The sequence below is a fragment of the Cladophialophora yegresii genome (assembly GCF_000585515.1).
Source record: "Cladophialophora yegresii CBS 114405 chromosome Unknown aczIN-supercont1.7, whole genome shotgun sequence".
NCBI lineage: Eukaryota > Fungi > Ascomycota > Eurotiomycetes > Chaetothyriales > Herpotrichiellaceae > Cladophialophora > Cladophialophora yegresii.
In genome coordinates this window covers 2,913,855-2,928,343 of record NW_006913051.1, presented here as the reverse complement: position 1 = coordinate 2,928,343, position 14,489 = coordinate 2,913,855, and the positions used below count along the sequence as shown (strand labels likewise).

The following is a 14,489-nucleotide window of genomic DNA, read 5'->3' as shown; positions in this document are numbered from 1 at the left end:
TCTCCTGATCGCTTGGGAGGTGGCCGTCGTTCATGTGGCAACAGCAGACAAGCCAACGGATAGGAGTGATGAGTGACCGCTCCGAAGACGATACGAGGCCTTGCAATGGCGGGCTTCTTGATCTGTACAGTGTTCGCTGGGTTTGACCGCCCTCGATGCAGAATGGATGTGTTCTCGGCAACAATCTCATGTGACCTGGAGAGCGTCTCTGTCTCAGCAGCTCTTCTATAACACGCTATCTGGCGGTTATCACAACAGTGGCGAATGATCAGAGTTGAATTATGAGAATCAAAACACTGAGCCACTTGCAACATGGCTGCCATCCTATGTCCACTAATAGAAGTCACGACTGCAATCCCCGAGGACAGAGCTACAGCAGAAGCAAGCCGTCCAATGTTCTGGTGGAGCTGCAAACAATCTTGACGCGCCTACTATCTGCAGCACACGCGAGCAACTGGAACATCGGCGATTTGGGCTCCATAAGTGGGCGAAAGTACGATGGTTTGGATTTGAAATGGCTGGACACATGGTGTTATTCCTTCAGTCCAAGGAGAATAACATCACCGAAATGTCAGTCTATACTGACTGCACCCCGACAAAGTAAGAATACGCTACCATGCGACAAGCTTCAATCTCAATTGATCATCGAGCGCCCGCCTTGCGCGACGACGAACCCTTTCCTGTCCGTTCCGAAGGTTTGAAGCATCGAGAAGCAACAGATAGCAGGTTTAATGGGTGTTCAAAGGAGTACAGCGTCAGGAGGCCATCACGAAGGCGGTAGCGCTCAGGACGGATTTTGGTCGTCCGGAAACCTTCTCAAGAATGGTGGTCCGGTGGAGTTTGCGCGTAGACCGTAGAATGCATCAAGGACTGGAATATCAACGATTCGTCAGATGGTGATTGCACCGGTTGACAGTCATGAATAAGGATGTCGGGAAACACGAACTGCTGAAAGCTAAGTCATCCCCATCCTCTATCAATAGCAGTTTCACCCTTCGGTTGCCATTCAGTCGGGCGACTTGCGTTTCACTTGCTCGTTGCCACCTTCACTTTCACTTCACGGTTGACTGATTGGCTTCTTCTTCGAAATCTTTATTACTCGCCTTTCCTTGGGTTCCCTGCTCACCTCGTTGTTTTGATTCTTCAGCTGATATGTGCCCTTCCTCGATTCGTCGCTGAAATTGTGAAGACCTCGTCCTCGAGAGGTCTGCGATCACCGCCTGCCTTCCGCTCCGAGCACAATGCCGGCTCTAAAAGATCTCGTCTGCCATGTGCAGTGGGCAGACACAGGCTCATCCTTTCCCGAGTACGGTACAGTCTACGGCGATGGCTTGGTTGAGACCTACATTGCTGTACCTGCTCACCCTCGGGTCTTCACCATCCGTCTGACCTCTAGAAAATTCATCTACGAAGGACTATCTATGGTGGTATTCATTGACGGTCAATACCAGTGCAATCGCAACCGAGTCAACCTGCAACCGGAGACAAAGGACCTGCCCGAGAACAGATCCAAAGTTGACTTCCTGCTGAGACAGAAGGAAAAACCCTTGGGAGATGGAGCATACATGGGGCGAGAATGGCGGTTCGACGATTGTAATCTTGGTGAGTGTGTTCACAATTGCTCATGGGCCAAGGCTAATTAGCGATCATCAGTGTCACAAATGCCCGAGAAAGCTGAGAAAACCCATTTCTACTATCTTGGCACGATTGAGGTCCTGGTCATGCGCTGCCGGGGCAGACACAACCACGAAAGAGCTTTATCAGCTTCTTCATCCGGGGAACACAGCGCACTTCTGGATGAGGAAGAGGGCAGTGACAACACAGATTCAGTTGGAGAAGCAGACGGCGCCGATAAGAAATCAGGCCTTGAAAAGCAATCCACCAATGCAGCAACAGCCGTACCTGACGCCACACTCGAGGAGGCGATGCCAGACTTTTTTGGTCTCTTCGACGGACCTGCTGATGAATCACCAGCACGTCACTTCTCTGGAGATGCACCTGCCGATAGTCCTTACTATTACTGGCAACAGAGGAACAGACATTCTGCTCGTTATGGCCCGCAGGAAGGCTCGCACCGCTACCCGAGCTATCGTGCGTACCATACACCCTATGAAGAAGCCCGGCCAACCCGATATTCTTATCACGATTCTTCACCGCCGGACCTTTATGCACGTCCTGATAGTCCGGCTCCGAGGTCAGAAAGACATGTCCACTTCGACCATGGTGACGGGCGAGGTCCACGGTACGGAGAATATAGTAACAGATACGAACCTCGTCACCACCCGGTGTTCGAGCGCAACGATGGACGCAAATACACCCGAACACGCCCACGCAGCTATCATGATGCAGGCCGCATTGGAGAGCATAATCCGTACCCAGACTACTTTGCTACCCATGAGCGAGGTCCTCTCCCATACGCGTCAGCACACCACGAGCCTCAGCAAGCATACAGCAGCTATTATCATCGAGCTCCCCCACCTAGCCATCGTGAACCGCATGTATACGATCACACACCCAGTCGTCCCGCACCGCATGCATACGCTCACCCACCTTTTGCCGTCCCTCACTTGACTGTACCTCCTCACCAAACACCCCTTCATGGACAGCACATCTATGGTCCTCCTCCACTTGCGACATCTCACGGTCCAAATTCAGCAGCGGTATCTTCTTCAGACCAGCCGATACCTCTTCCCAAGATACCCATGCAGCACGCGTGTGTGCCACAAGTCCAACCTCATCCAGTTCCTTGTGTAGTACCACCTAGTCTTCCGCCCAATGCATTTGTACCGTCAGTACCCGGCTCTTTCGCCGTATACCCATCACCAGGGAACCAACCTCTTTCCCACACCCAAGGACCACATGTCAATGGTGGGCACGCCCAGACCACCGCTCCTAATGGGGTCAGAGGGCCACCGGACAATACCTGTGACCACCAGCAAGAAGGTAACCCTTCTCACAAATCAGAAAATAAAACCTCTGGCAGGGTTCGGTACGACAACATCTCGGATCAATATCCGCCGGAGAAAAATGGTCACAACGACAGCTGGGGCGATTCGGGTGATAACTTGGGCGACTGGGCCAATACTGCCGGTAACACCAACCCTAATGGTACGGACAACCCAGGTGCCTCGAACGACAATAATGACCTCCACACAGATTGGGCGAAGGACAACGACACGAGCAATAACAATACCAGCGAGGTTAACGGCGAGGGATGGAGCAACAACAATAGCGACGTCTGGGGCAACAGTGATAACAATAACGACGTTGGCGATAGCCACAACCAGGCCTGGGATAACAGAGACTCTAGTAACCAGCAAGGCAGCAATGACAACCATTGGGCAAATGATACCCGAAACAACCAGAACTCAGGTCCCGATAATGGGTGGGACAACAGCCAGAACAACAACCCTATACTGCAGAACCAGGCAAACTCTTGGGATAATGGGTGGAACAGCAATCGGACTCTAGGCGACCAGGCAAGGAATCCCAGTGAGGGCCACAACAATAGGTCAGCTTCCAACGCTCAGCCAGCACCAGGAAACTTCCAAGCAACCAACCGAGTCTTGTACGGCCCTTACGGACCATATTACGGTGCAAAAACTCTTGCCCAGCAAGGTCCTCCTCCCGACGCCGAGGAAGAGCCCCGGTATGATTTGCCCGAAACCATTGCGCAGTCCAGGGGCGTCACCAAACAAGTCCAACCAGGACCAGGCTACCTGTATGTGAAGAAGAGATGCGCGCCTCTTTACGTGGATTCCCTGGACGAACCGTATGCGAAATTCGTCTTCAAGTATCGCACCAGGGAGCAATTGAGGAACGAGATCGGAGTTGACATTGTAGGCGAACCGACAGGAGACGAAGAGGTCAATGCGCTGGAGAATCTGGACAAAACAGAACTCATCCAGCTGCTTCTGCGAGCTAAAGGCGCGCTCGGGGGAACCATCCCAGAACCACCACCCAAGCCGACCCCGTCTGCAATGAATGGCTTTGAACAAATCTCCGTTGCCGCACCAGATGTGAGCTTCCTGCATTACAGCTTGCCTCCGCTGCGGCACGTGTCCAACAGCGTCGGCCTTGGGATACGGCACCCGTCAAGCAATCGGGGCAACGGCGGCACTCCTGGTCAGAACAACAACGCAAATGGTGGGATGAGCCGCGGGCAAGAGAATCGTCAGAAGGACCGAAACGTCTGGAGTAACGATAACAATAACAACGCAGCCAACAACTCTGGCTGGGACGGCGCACAAGAACGCAAACCTTGTACCGCACCAGAACCGCCGACTACCTTCGGCGCGCAATTGCAAAATCCTGTCCAACATGGCGATAATCCCCATCCGAACGGCCCGTCACGCCACAGCTCAGGAATCAGTCCGAAGAACATGCACGGCGTGCCACCTGGTCCGACTTTGAACGACTACAACCGGTTGTTTCCTGGCGCTGGGGCAGCGCGCGGGGAACCCATCATGTCTGGGCCTCCGCCTCCGCCACCGATCATCAATTTTGCCGCCGAGGGGACAGTGGGAGGTGGGCAGACACACTTGGCCGATGCCCTCATGGGTGCGGGACCACGACCGCCGACACCGACGGTACCGCCGCGACCTCCCACTCCTATAAATGAAAATGAAGGCGCAGCTTGGGGCGAAGGAGGGGATGCGACGGCTGCGCAGCCACAGAGTGGGTGGTGAGCTGAGTTGAATGGGACGGAGTGGTAGGAATGTGAGGATGGAGTGGCAGAAAGGAATCAGAACCAGACGACGCCTCTGCTTCCAGCAGAAGCTACTTAGCTGTCACGCATGGTTCGGGCGCGCGCCATATATCCGACTAGCCGGATTGGAGCTTGGAAGCTGTGACGCTGGTTTCTCCTGTGAAATCTTGGAGGAGTTCTATGCTTGAAAATCCGTCTTGTGCACGGGAAAAAGTATTACGACTTCCTGGCATGGCCTCCCCAGTTTCCAACCTCCAATTCTTCCGGTATTTATTATTTCTCTTCGCCGACGACAAATCCGCCGCCTAGCAATATTGCTGGCTCTTGGATATTGTGATGCTCGTAACTCAGCGTGCCTACACCACCAGCCTCCATGATCATCGCCGTCTCTGATAATGGTCGTCCAATCCAGCGCATGGCGAAGGCCCGCAGAATGTGGCCGTGGGCTACGACCAGGACGTCCCCGGTCACACCGGGCTGTTTCGGCTTGCCTATGACCTTGCTATGGTGGTTTTCGCGAATCTCGGAGATGAGGCTATCCAAGCGAGCGATAATCTGCTCAGGACTCTCGCCCCCAGGACACCCGTCGCGCCAGATGTCCCAGTGTTCGTCCAATCCTTGCTCTTTACGCTGCGTCCGTATCTCTGCGCTAGTGATACCTTCGTAGTCGCCGTAGTCCCATTCCGCGATGCGAGGCTCGACGGTTACCTGCGCGGTCGTAATATGAGGTGGTTGTTCGGGTGGTGGAGGGCTTGTCGAGGTGGATTGCCAGGGGTAGGGCTCGTGGCAGCCTAGGTTGAGGAGTTCGAGGGTTCTTTGGGCGCGGTGGCGAGGGGAGACGTAGCTGGGAGGGGTATGGATATCAGCGTTGTTGTCTGAGGGAGTAGAGAGGGTCGGCATACATGTGGACTAGCTGCTTTGGGACGATCAGTCTGTCGTCGCCGACGAGTGCTCGTCCTGTTGCGCGGACTCGTTTCTCCCCATTCTTGGTCAGGGGAATGTCTGTTGTGCCTGTGTGCTTGCCTGAAAGGGACCATTCGGTCTCGCCGTGTCGGACGATGAAACAACGAGGCGTCGTCATAGTGCTAAGGGTGAGCTTCTGGACTCGAACTCGAAGCTGTGGTAGATTGTTTGAAGTCGGACAGGTGGGCGGCACAGATCTGGGGTCCGAGATTGGATCAATCTTGAAGACGGAATTCTTCACAAGAGGGAACGGGGCAGATCAACAAGGTATCGAATGCTGTAAAGTGGAGGGTGCGTTCCGGGGCGGATGAAGCGGGAAATTGACGTATGTCTGGGAACCAACAACTACAACACGCCAAGGAGGAACGAGATGCCAGTTCAGTAGAGTGTCGGTACTTAACTTGTCATAGTCATCAGTGCCATGTTTACGGGAGACAAGTCCATACATTGGCAACTGAGCGTTTTCCAGAAGAACATTATCCGAGATGCATCGAGGGGCAGGTGTAGGCGGGGCATTGGCCAGGCAGTGTGGATGAGTCAGCATGTCGACTTGCTGGTAGGCACCTATGAGGCCCCCCCGCCAGGGGAAGAGAATGTGAAGGCAATGTCACGGGTCCCCAGTGTCCGCCATGCGAAGATACCCCGGGGGACTGCCGAGTGTCAGCGAGTGTGCAGCTGTTCTTTCGAGCTGACATTCATCGCAAAGCAAGGGAAGACGGCACAGAGAGTGACCGGTGCAAAGACTTGTCCTCACTTGATCGGCAGCTGGGTTTTCGAGCTTTGAGCCAGGGGACACAAGGAAACAATCAAATTTGCTCTGAATTGATCAGAGGATCTCAAGGGTCGAACATGAAGTCTGCACCGACTGGATTATGTCGGTTACCTATGTGCAACGGGCTCCAACTCAGGCATTTCGTTGGAAAGGAAGTTGTGAGGTAAACTCTCTTGATGCATGAACAATCTGACTTCAAACTGTCGTATTGTTAGGAAACACCGTGGCTTCCTTCCCGCGTGCTCCACACGGTTAGCATCACAGATGTGGTTACTGTACTCTGTGCTATGATTGTGCGATCTTTGAAACTATCGTGAAGTGTTGGGCCTGTCGATCGGTGGGCCCCTGTCCTCGCCCCCATTTCCGTTCCTGTCGCCCAGCACGCTCAACGATGACACCTCCATGCTCCCCCGGGTGTGGAGAAGGCAGGACCATGTGATTATCACATTCGGGGAGATTACTCGTGGTGACAAATCCGGGGAGGCGAGAGAATCAGCTTCTGCGGCACGGAGCAGGGAGATCTGGTTCGCGATTTCGAATGTATCTTTTGATTAGAGTACGTAGAAGCACGATCGACGAGTCGGCAACCTGCAATATCGCCAAGCGATGCAAGGCTACACAAAGCAGATAAGGCTACATCTGTCCTGGCGTCATCCATATTCCCAAATTTTCGGGAAGACACGGACAGCTCATAGTGATCGTGTACCAGCTAGTCCCGTCTAGATTTCGGATAGAAAGGCGAGACCCCCGGGCTGCTATTTTGCTCCATCTCTCATTCATGACAATATAACGCTCATCATGCCTCTGAATTGGCATCCTTGCGGACTATTCAACGGCAAACCCATACACCCCTACGCCATTATCGTGCTGAACCAGCCTGTGAACGGACCGGCGCTGAACGCAGTTATTGGATCGGCCTCTCTCCTCGTGTGTGCCGATGGCGGAGCAAATAGACTGTACAAGTACGAGCGCGACGGTGGTCAGGGCCAGGTCGCCAAGCTTGTCAATGGATCTCAAAAGCTGTCGCAAGTCTCTAGCCGCTTACCGGATGCTATTGTGGGTGATCTGGACTCACTGGAGAAGGAAGTGGAGGAGCATTATCGCTCATGCGGCGTTCAAGTGGTCAGAGATCCGGACCAGTATTCCACCGATTTCACGAAGTGCTTGAAGTATACCCGCAAGTGGGCAACAACCCGTCCACAACACGACAATGGGGAGGACGACACATTGGACGTAGTCGTCCTAGGCGGGCTCGGCGGCCGCGTCGACCAAGGTTTCTCGCAGATCCATCACCTCTTCATGGCTGAGGACGATCCCTCGTTATTGAAAGGGCGAATTTACTTATTGTCAGAACAGAGTTTGTCATTTGTTCTATCTTCGTTGCCAGTAGCAAGCCCTAGCAGCACAACGTCCGAGGCCCCTATCGAGACGAACACAAACATCGTCCACCTCGCACCCGGCTATTTTGCCGAAAATGTGGGCATTCTCCCTGTTCTCGGCCGGACGTTATTGACGACTAGAGGTCTCGAATGGGATGTAGAGGATTGGCCATCCGAGTTTGGCGGTCAACTGAGTACCAGTAACCATATTCGAGCCGATAAAATCGAGATTGCTTTCGAAGGGCCAAGACCTCTGTTCACTCTGGAGCTGGACAAACGTCTTACGGCTGCTGGAGATCTAGGCTGACCCTTGAGAGGTGTCGGCGTGACCTGCGGCATGCCGATCATCAGTGCCACGAGTAAGGACTTTCGTCGTCCTATTTCAGGGGCGGCCGCCTTCGGATTATCTCGCTACTAACCAATATTGGTTGTCGCCATGGCAGTGCACCCGTCACGCGGTGTTGGTGGCGAACGGACTTGACGATCGGATGGCAGGAGACGCCGGGGAGAGCTGTCGGTCGAAGAATCAGTCATCGTGACAGCGGTGCCACTTCGTGGCGGGTACGCTTAGCCTGGCGAACTGCTGATGCATACTGCTGCAACTGCATGAACAAGCATGAGGTCGATTATCCGAGAGGCTCCTTCGAGAGCCAAGTCGCAGTGCTTCATGTCCTATCACGGCCAAGGACGGCCAATCAGCCTGGCTTCTTAAACATTCTGGAAGTTCTGATAGCCGGCGAACGAGCGTTCATGGGTGCCTCGTTCTCCGCTTTCTCAGCGGAAGTTTTCTTGCCATACCAGTCGACGTCGCTCAAGTTAAGCCTTCTTGCTCGGGGCGCATGGCGCCCTGATCTCTCAGAGCGGCTGAGGGGAGGATTGTAATGGTTCGGGCCTAATTTGAGACCTTTAGTATTGGGGTTCCTCTCTAACGGGGGTTGCTCAATAGGGCCACAAGGAAATCCATTGGGAATACCATCATGGGAATCATCTTCGCGCAGATCATAGTTCAAGACAAGGTTCTTGATCCGCTGCTGTTCTTCTCGTTCGGCCGCTTGCTGGGATTTCATCGAAACTGCGAAGCTCGAATCAGAGGGCAGCTCGATCGTCCTAGTCTAAAAAGATGGTCAGCACACTGTAATCGGACGCTACTCACCATGCTCCGCGATTCAGGGCTACTTGCTTGTTGTCGGTTGCCCTTCTTTGTCATCAACGAGAACGCCATCGTGTTGGGCTCAGGCCTAGGTGCGGGGGTAGACTCGTCGTCGATTGGCTCGATCGGTCCTCGTTGAATCTTGCGAATAGGTATTGGTACGTCGAAGTGCGTCTTACGTTCGAACTTGCGCGAATCCAAGCTCTCGGCCATCATTTTCTCGAATGCACGGTCAAACTCAGCTTCAGCCTCGGGATCGAGCTGTTCTTCTTGGCGCATGACCACGATCTGCTCTTCTTCGTCCGAGTCGGCCTCCTCTCTCTCCTCACCAGTATCCTCGTCTACACCCGCCTGGTACCAGTCAGTGGAGCGTGTGAAGTCGGAGCTGTGGGCGCCTACATCACCATCGTCTTCTGAAGATTGAGCAACCTCACCCTCGACTTCACCGTCGCCATCGCCGAGTGCATCGTCCGAGGCCGAGTCCTCCATATCCTCCACCTGTTCGGCAGACTTCTCTGCTGCTTGTTGCTTGTAATTTGCGCTCACCGCTTCAGCAAAGACCTGCGCAGCCTCTCCAGGGTCCGTGACCAGTTTCCAGTTGGGTCGCACAAGGGAGTATGTGTCTTGCACAAGGAAGTCAATCTCCATAGGTAGAGGCTCCTTAGTAGCCATGTAGTACTGGAAGAAGGTCAGGAAAAAGTCAAGCTTTTTCTTAGAACTACCTCTGTCAAAACAGATGCCACAAGTATCAAGAATAGTGCACACCAGTCGAATCCGGAAATAATCGTCCGGAGGGTCAAAAGGTGTAAAGTTGCCAGGCTGTGGGGTCCCACCCTCGTGGCCGAATGTGACGAGTCGGTATAAGGTGTCGAAGACGACCGTTGAGTCAATCATCTTGTAATTGTAGAGTTCCCCCAGGTACTTGACTTCGGCTATTCTCCGCTGATTGAACTTGAAGTCGTTTTGCTCCAGGCCAATTGTGACGTACTCGAGAACGTTGTCGATCACTCCAATCGCAAAATCTTGATGATACCGAAACAGTGCTTGAAGCAGCACAGCCAAGAGATGAATGTTACTGAACTTGACCTTCCCTGGCTTGCTGAAAATCTTTTCGAGCATCTGCACGACCTCTTTCTCCTCCCAGTGCAGTTTGCGAATGGTCTTGAGGACTTTCATATAGTTTCTTTTCGTCATATCCATGTAGACTAGCTGTCGTACGAAGAGCTCAGTAGGTGTCCGATCCTTTTGCTGGATGGCCGCTCGTTGGGGAGGGTCGACGTAGTACAAGGCGTTCTCGATCAACATTCGCTCCTGAGCTCCCATATGCTGTGCAGATTTCTTGCGGTTCAGTGTCTCCAGGAAGGATGTCATACGTGGGGTGGTCTCGGGATTGCGCAGAAGATAGCGACCACAATTCTCCAATAGATGTGCGATGATCTCAATGTTCATTCTGGAGAAGTCGTCGAGACTGACCTTGAAGCAGTGAAAGATCACATGTTCTGGCACGATACCGAATTTGGTGAGTTCCGCAAGGTAACGAATATTCGCCATACGGATCTGTCCCAGAAAGTCTTTGGATTTCCGTCTTTGAAGGCTGCGGAATTCATCATCTAGATGTGAGATTAGTCCCTGAATAACATCTGGCATGTATTGTCCAAGGGTGGCTGCAAGGCGCGCATAAAGCGGAAGTAGATCGATGCGACCCTTTGGAACTTCTTGGATCGCCTTGATCAGACGATTTCGGGAGGCCTTCGAGTTGACAAAACAGAAGTCCAGCGCAACTTGATCGACCATCTCCTTGGTCTGCAGTTCGGGCAGGCGGATGAGGATTGCGTCGACTTGGGCGCCCACTGTCTTGTTTGCGATTGCGGTCGATTGGTCTTCGGTTTCAGAGGGCTTCCCAGTCTTACTGTCAGTGGTCACAGTAGGGGCTTCTTCCGTCTCCGCCTTCTTCTTTGAGTCGTCAAGGAGGATGCTTGGGACACGACCTTTGAGATCGACAAGATTCTCGTAGAAGCGACGCTCGTCCTCATCTTCCCAGATGCCTGCGCCTTCACCCGAACCCTTAAGATAGTCGCCTGTCTTGATCATGCCGACAGTTCCTGAAGCGGCGTTGTCTGTACTGTCCTTCTCCTCGAGATAGGGCATCTCCTGGCCAAGAACATCGCAGAGAACCTGTGCATTTGCGACCAGCTTCTCTTGTGTCTTTGATTGTTTCTCAAAATTGGCTTGCCTATCCTCGAAGATCTCACCACTTTTGACATAAGCTTCAGCATTCCGACGGCTCTGGTTGTTGAGAGATCGTTGATCCCGGATGACGTGATTTTTGACGGAGGACAAGTAGTGTTCGAGGACGTTGACGAAGCGTTGTCGTATGGGTGGAGGAATAATTGGCTCATCTCCCTCAGCCGTGTCGGCAGAGTCCTCACCATCTTTACCGTTCTCAAGTATATGGCCCTCAGCATCGACCGTCTTCCGGCTGCCGTCGGAGGGTGGTTTGAGGCCTAGAACGTCCCAAGCGAAGTTCTTAACGAAAAGAACAGCCAAACTCAAATTAGCATGCTCCGGGTCATGGCCAAGCAACTCTTTCAAGACCTCCAAGGGGAACGGCTCCTGGTCCAGATGGGTATCCGGTCGAAGGCCGTTCGCGATCTGTTTTGGCTTGACTTCCGGCTGCGAGGTGCCATCTTTGGTCCGTGCCGCAGCTTCGTCTGGTCGGTCCACGTCATCCAGACTTCTAAGAATACCACACAGCCAAAACTCGGTGACAACTCGAAGAAGGACCCGGTGACGAACCAGACGTTCCTTCTCTTCGCGTTCACGGACTTCAGGGCTCCACTGCTTGAGTTGAGCCTTGTCTGGCGGGGTCAGCCCTTTGCCCAGAAGCCATGCCAACTGCTTGGTAAAATCCTGTGGTCCGAATCGCTGGTGCAGGGCACTGACGACCTCGACTCCGGCGGCAATGTCTCCAGCTGTCTTCAATTTGCCCAAGCCCTCAGCCGTGGCCGAGATGATCTCGGAGAGGTATTTTTGAAGGGACAACGCGCGGATCTCGGAAAGGAAGATATCTTGTGCAGCAGATGATAACCCGGTTCTCAAACGTTTAATAAACGCAGTGTTCTTCTTGAGCGACGAATCGAGGGAGTTTGCTACTTCGTAGACGTCTGTAGCCCTGTCAATGATTTGGAGTTGAATTCGATCTCAGTGTGACGCGGCGTACCCTTTGCGCCTGACCAGACGCGCAGGTTCAGGTCACGTAGCGTTCCTGTGTCAAGATGTCAGCGAGGACACATATCGAGCGCGATATCACACGCACTCTTGCGCTGGCGGTCCATGACGGTCCGCGATGTTGCAAAGACGTTCCCCACGCTCGCATGACGACAGGGTAGAAGGCACAGAGGCTGCAGGAATCCTGCCTTACAGGCTAAACGCCGAATTCACTTCGCGTTGGTTGTGGTGAAGACGGGCTAGGTGGTTGTCAAGGGGGAGTGAAATGGGAGGGGCATATTATGTTTTTCCCAAACCAACCCAACCGGATCAACCTGAAATCGGGCAATCACGCCTGCAGGATGCGGCACACAGGCTTGACTGGCAGGGTGTCCGTAGTGCGTAGTGTAGTGCCGTGGGCCGAGCATGATGACGATGCTTGCCAAGCCTTTGGCGAGATCCAAATCGGCCAACCACTACTCCGTACGAGATACGAATTCATTCACGCACAGCCTTGCATCACGCAATCTGGGAACATTTCTCATTGTAGGAGCCATGCACAGGACAGGGTCCCTCCGTCTATCCAGACCATGCTGTGCTAACATATTAACAAACGACCATTCTCACCTACAGTTCCCCGCCAAATATCTTTGCTTTCTGAGCGGCCAGTTTGCTCTTTCTTGCCTGAGCTCCTTCCTGGTCAGACCCTCTCTTCCCATTCTTTGCCTCGATCACTTTTGCCCGTTTCCGAGAGCCGGCCTGTGGCCCTTTTGTGCTCGCTGGGTTTCGCTTGCGCTTCTGCCCACTGTCATCTTGCTCGGCCCCATTTTCCAGCTGCTCCCGTCCCTCTAGTGCCTCAACAATATCCTCGGTCTCCGTCCACAAATCTTCCGCAAGCCACAGGGGCACCGCAGTCGAAGATTGTCCTTTGATATGAATGCCCCGAACATTTCTCCATCCTTTCACAACGTGTCTTTCGACCAATTTACTCACAACAGCAGTGATATTTTCCGCCAATTGCTCTGGCTTGAAGGCAGCCAGTCCAACGCGTACAGCGACAAGAGTGCCGGGTCGGACACTGACGGGCACAGAATTCAGGGCTTTCTCGATTTCTTTCGCCAGTGCCTGTGTTGAGTTTTTGCCAGCCGCGCCGTCGTCCTTCGGCATTTTGGACTCTTTCTTGTCTTTCCTCGAATCTGCGATAATGATTGGAATCGGCCTCTTCGATGGCCCCTTGTAGAAGACTTTGCCGAGCGTCTGGGGTAGACGGGTGATTATTCGGTCATCGGCCAGGAAGATGTCATGCTCAGATAGCAGCTGCCGCAATTGTTCAAATGTCTTGTATCTTGCCTTTAATTTCGTGAAGCCAATTATTCGAGTGATGCGCGTTTTGAGCTGCTCCGGAAATGCAGGGTCGGCCACCAGGTTCTTCACTGCTCTCTGAGGATCTGCGGTAATAAGGCATATTCGAAGGTCGGGAGATGTGTTTAGAGAATGTGGGACTGGGATTTTGCTGGGTTTGAGACGGTTCTTGTCAACGATATGTTGTTTGGTGGTGAGGGTCATCCATATCGGCGCTTCTGCATCTCCAGCAACATCGTCGTCAGAGCCAGAGGCACTGGTTGACAGGAGGCTCTTCTTCGAGGAAGCCTGCTGCAAACGCTTGGTCTCGGTTTGGATGTGCTGTAGCAAGGCTCGAGAAGCTTTGAGTGTCTGCATCCGTTAGAAACATCGGACCATCGGGCGCGAGTGTGTACCTGTTCAGGATCGAGCTGATAAGGAGTCTCTTTGGGAAGTCGGGACCCTATCGTCGTCATCATTTTTGTTGCGACAGCCATTATAAGCCCCTGCGCGGTAGAACTCGAAATTGTTGCGTGTCGCAAAAAGTCCCCAAAGTCAAGAGGGTCGGTCAAAAACTTTCAGTGACCGATCATTAGGCCGGTGATAAGATAAGATCTTATCGCTTAGATTTCCCTTTTCTGGACCTATCTCCAAACCTCGCGTGACTCGATTACTTCTCAAGACGTCAGTCGCTTTCATAATCGTCTGTCAAGCTTCATTCAGGTCTTCCCGTATCAAGCCATTTGGCAGCTAATTTAACTAAATAATACTGGTGTCAATCGACCCAGTCCAGCGCTGTATTTCGAAATGCTTCAAATATACGAGTGCCTGCATGGGACGGCTATCCGGCAGACACGAGAAACAAGCTGTATTACATACTAGTTAATGCATGAATAAGGTATCGGCATGTGCTGGCAGTGGGAAGATGACCGCAATGTAACCCTCTGGTGGTGGGAGCGGCCTGCAAAT

The 14,489-nt window shown here is 53.0% G+C and overlaps 5 protein-coding genes across 5 annotated transcripts; 2 read left to right on the top strand and 3 right to left on the bottom strand.

Moving 5' to 3' along the window:
• Positions 1-1,241: 1,241 nt before the first annotated feature.
• Positions 1,242-4,688, top strand: A1O7_10165 (uncharacterized protein; the record flags this gene model as incomplete). Its single annotated transcript, XM_007764149.1, has 2 exons — positions 1,242-1,602; positions 1,654-4,688. 2 exons carry the CDS (start codon positions 1,242-1,244, stop codon positions 4,686-4,688), a joined length of 3,396 nt encoding a protein of 1,131 aa, XP_007762339.1.
• A 293-nt stretch (positions 4,689-4,981) lies between these two features.
• On the bottom strand, positions 4,982-5,789 carry A1O7_10164 (2,3-bisphosphoglycerate-dependent phosphoglycerate mutase; the record flags this gene model as incomplete). The annotated part of the gene is made up of 2 exons (XM_007764148.1): positions 4,982-5,552; positions 5,611-5,789. The coding sequence occupies 2 exons, from the start codon at positions 5,787-5,789 to the stop codon at positions 4,982-4,984; spliced, it is 750 nt and encodes a 249-aa protein (XP_007762338.1).
• Positions 5,790-7,241: 1,452 nt separating this feature from the next.
• Positions 7,242-8,129, top strand: A1O7_10163 (thiamine pyrophosphokinase; the record flags this gene model as incomplete). Its single annotated transcript, XM_007764147.1, has 1 exon — positions 7,242-8,129. The coding sequence occupies one exon, from the start codon at positions 7,242-7,244 to the stop codon at positions 8,127-8,129; it is 888 nt and encodes a 295-aa protein (XP_007762337.1).
• Positions 8,130-8,517: 388 nt separating this feature from the next.
• A1O7_10162 (uncharacterized protein) lies at positions 8,518-12,307 on the bottom strand (the record flags this gene model as incomplete). Its single annotated transcript, XM_007764146.1, has 5 exons — positions 8,518-8,934; positions 8,976-9,323; positions 9,372-12,136; positions 12,193-12,237; positions 12,289-12,307. The coding sequence occupies 5 exons, from the start codon at positions 12,305-12,307 to the stop codon at positions 8,518-8,520; spliced, it is 3,594 nt and encodes a 1,197-aa protein (XP_007762336.1).
• A 499-nt stretch (positions 12,308-12,806) lies between these two features.
• On the bottom strand, positions 12,807-13,999 carry A1O7_10161 (uncharacterized protein; the record flags this gene model as incomplete). Its single annotated transcript, XM_007764145.1, has 2 exons — positions 12,807-13,892; positions 13,937-13,999. 2 exons carry the CDS (start codon positions 13,997-13,999, stop codon positions 12,807-12,809), a joined length of 1,149 nt encoding a protein of 382 aa, XP_007762335.1.
• Positions 14,000-14,489: the final 490 nt, after the last annotated feature.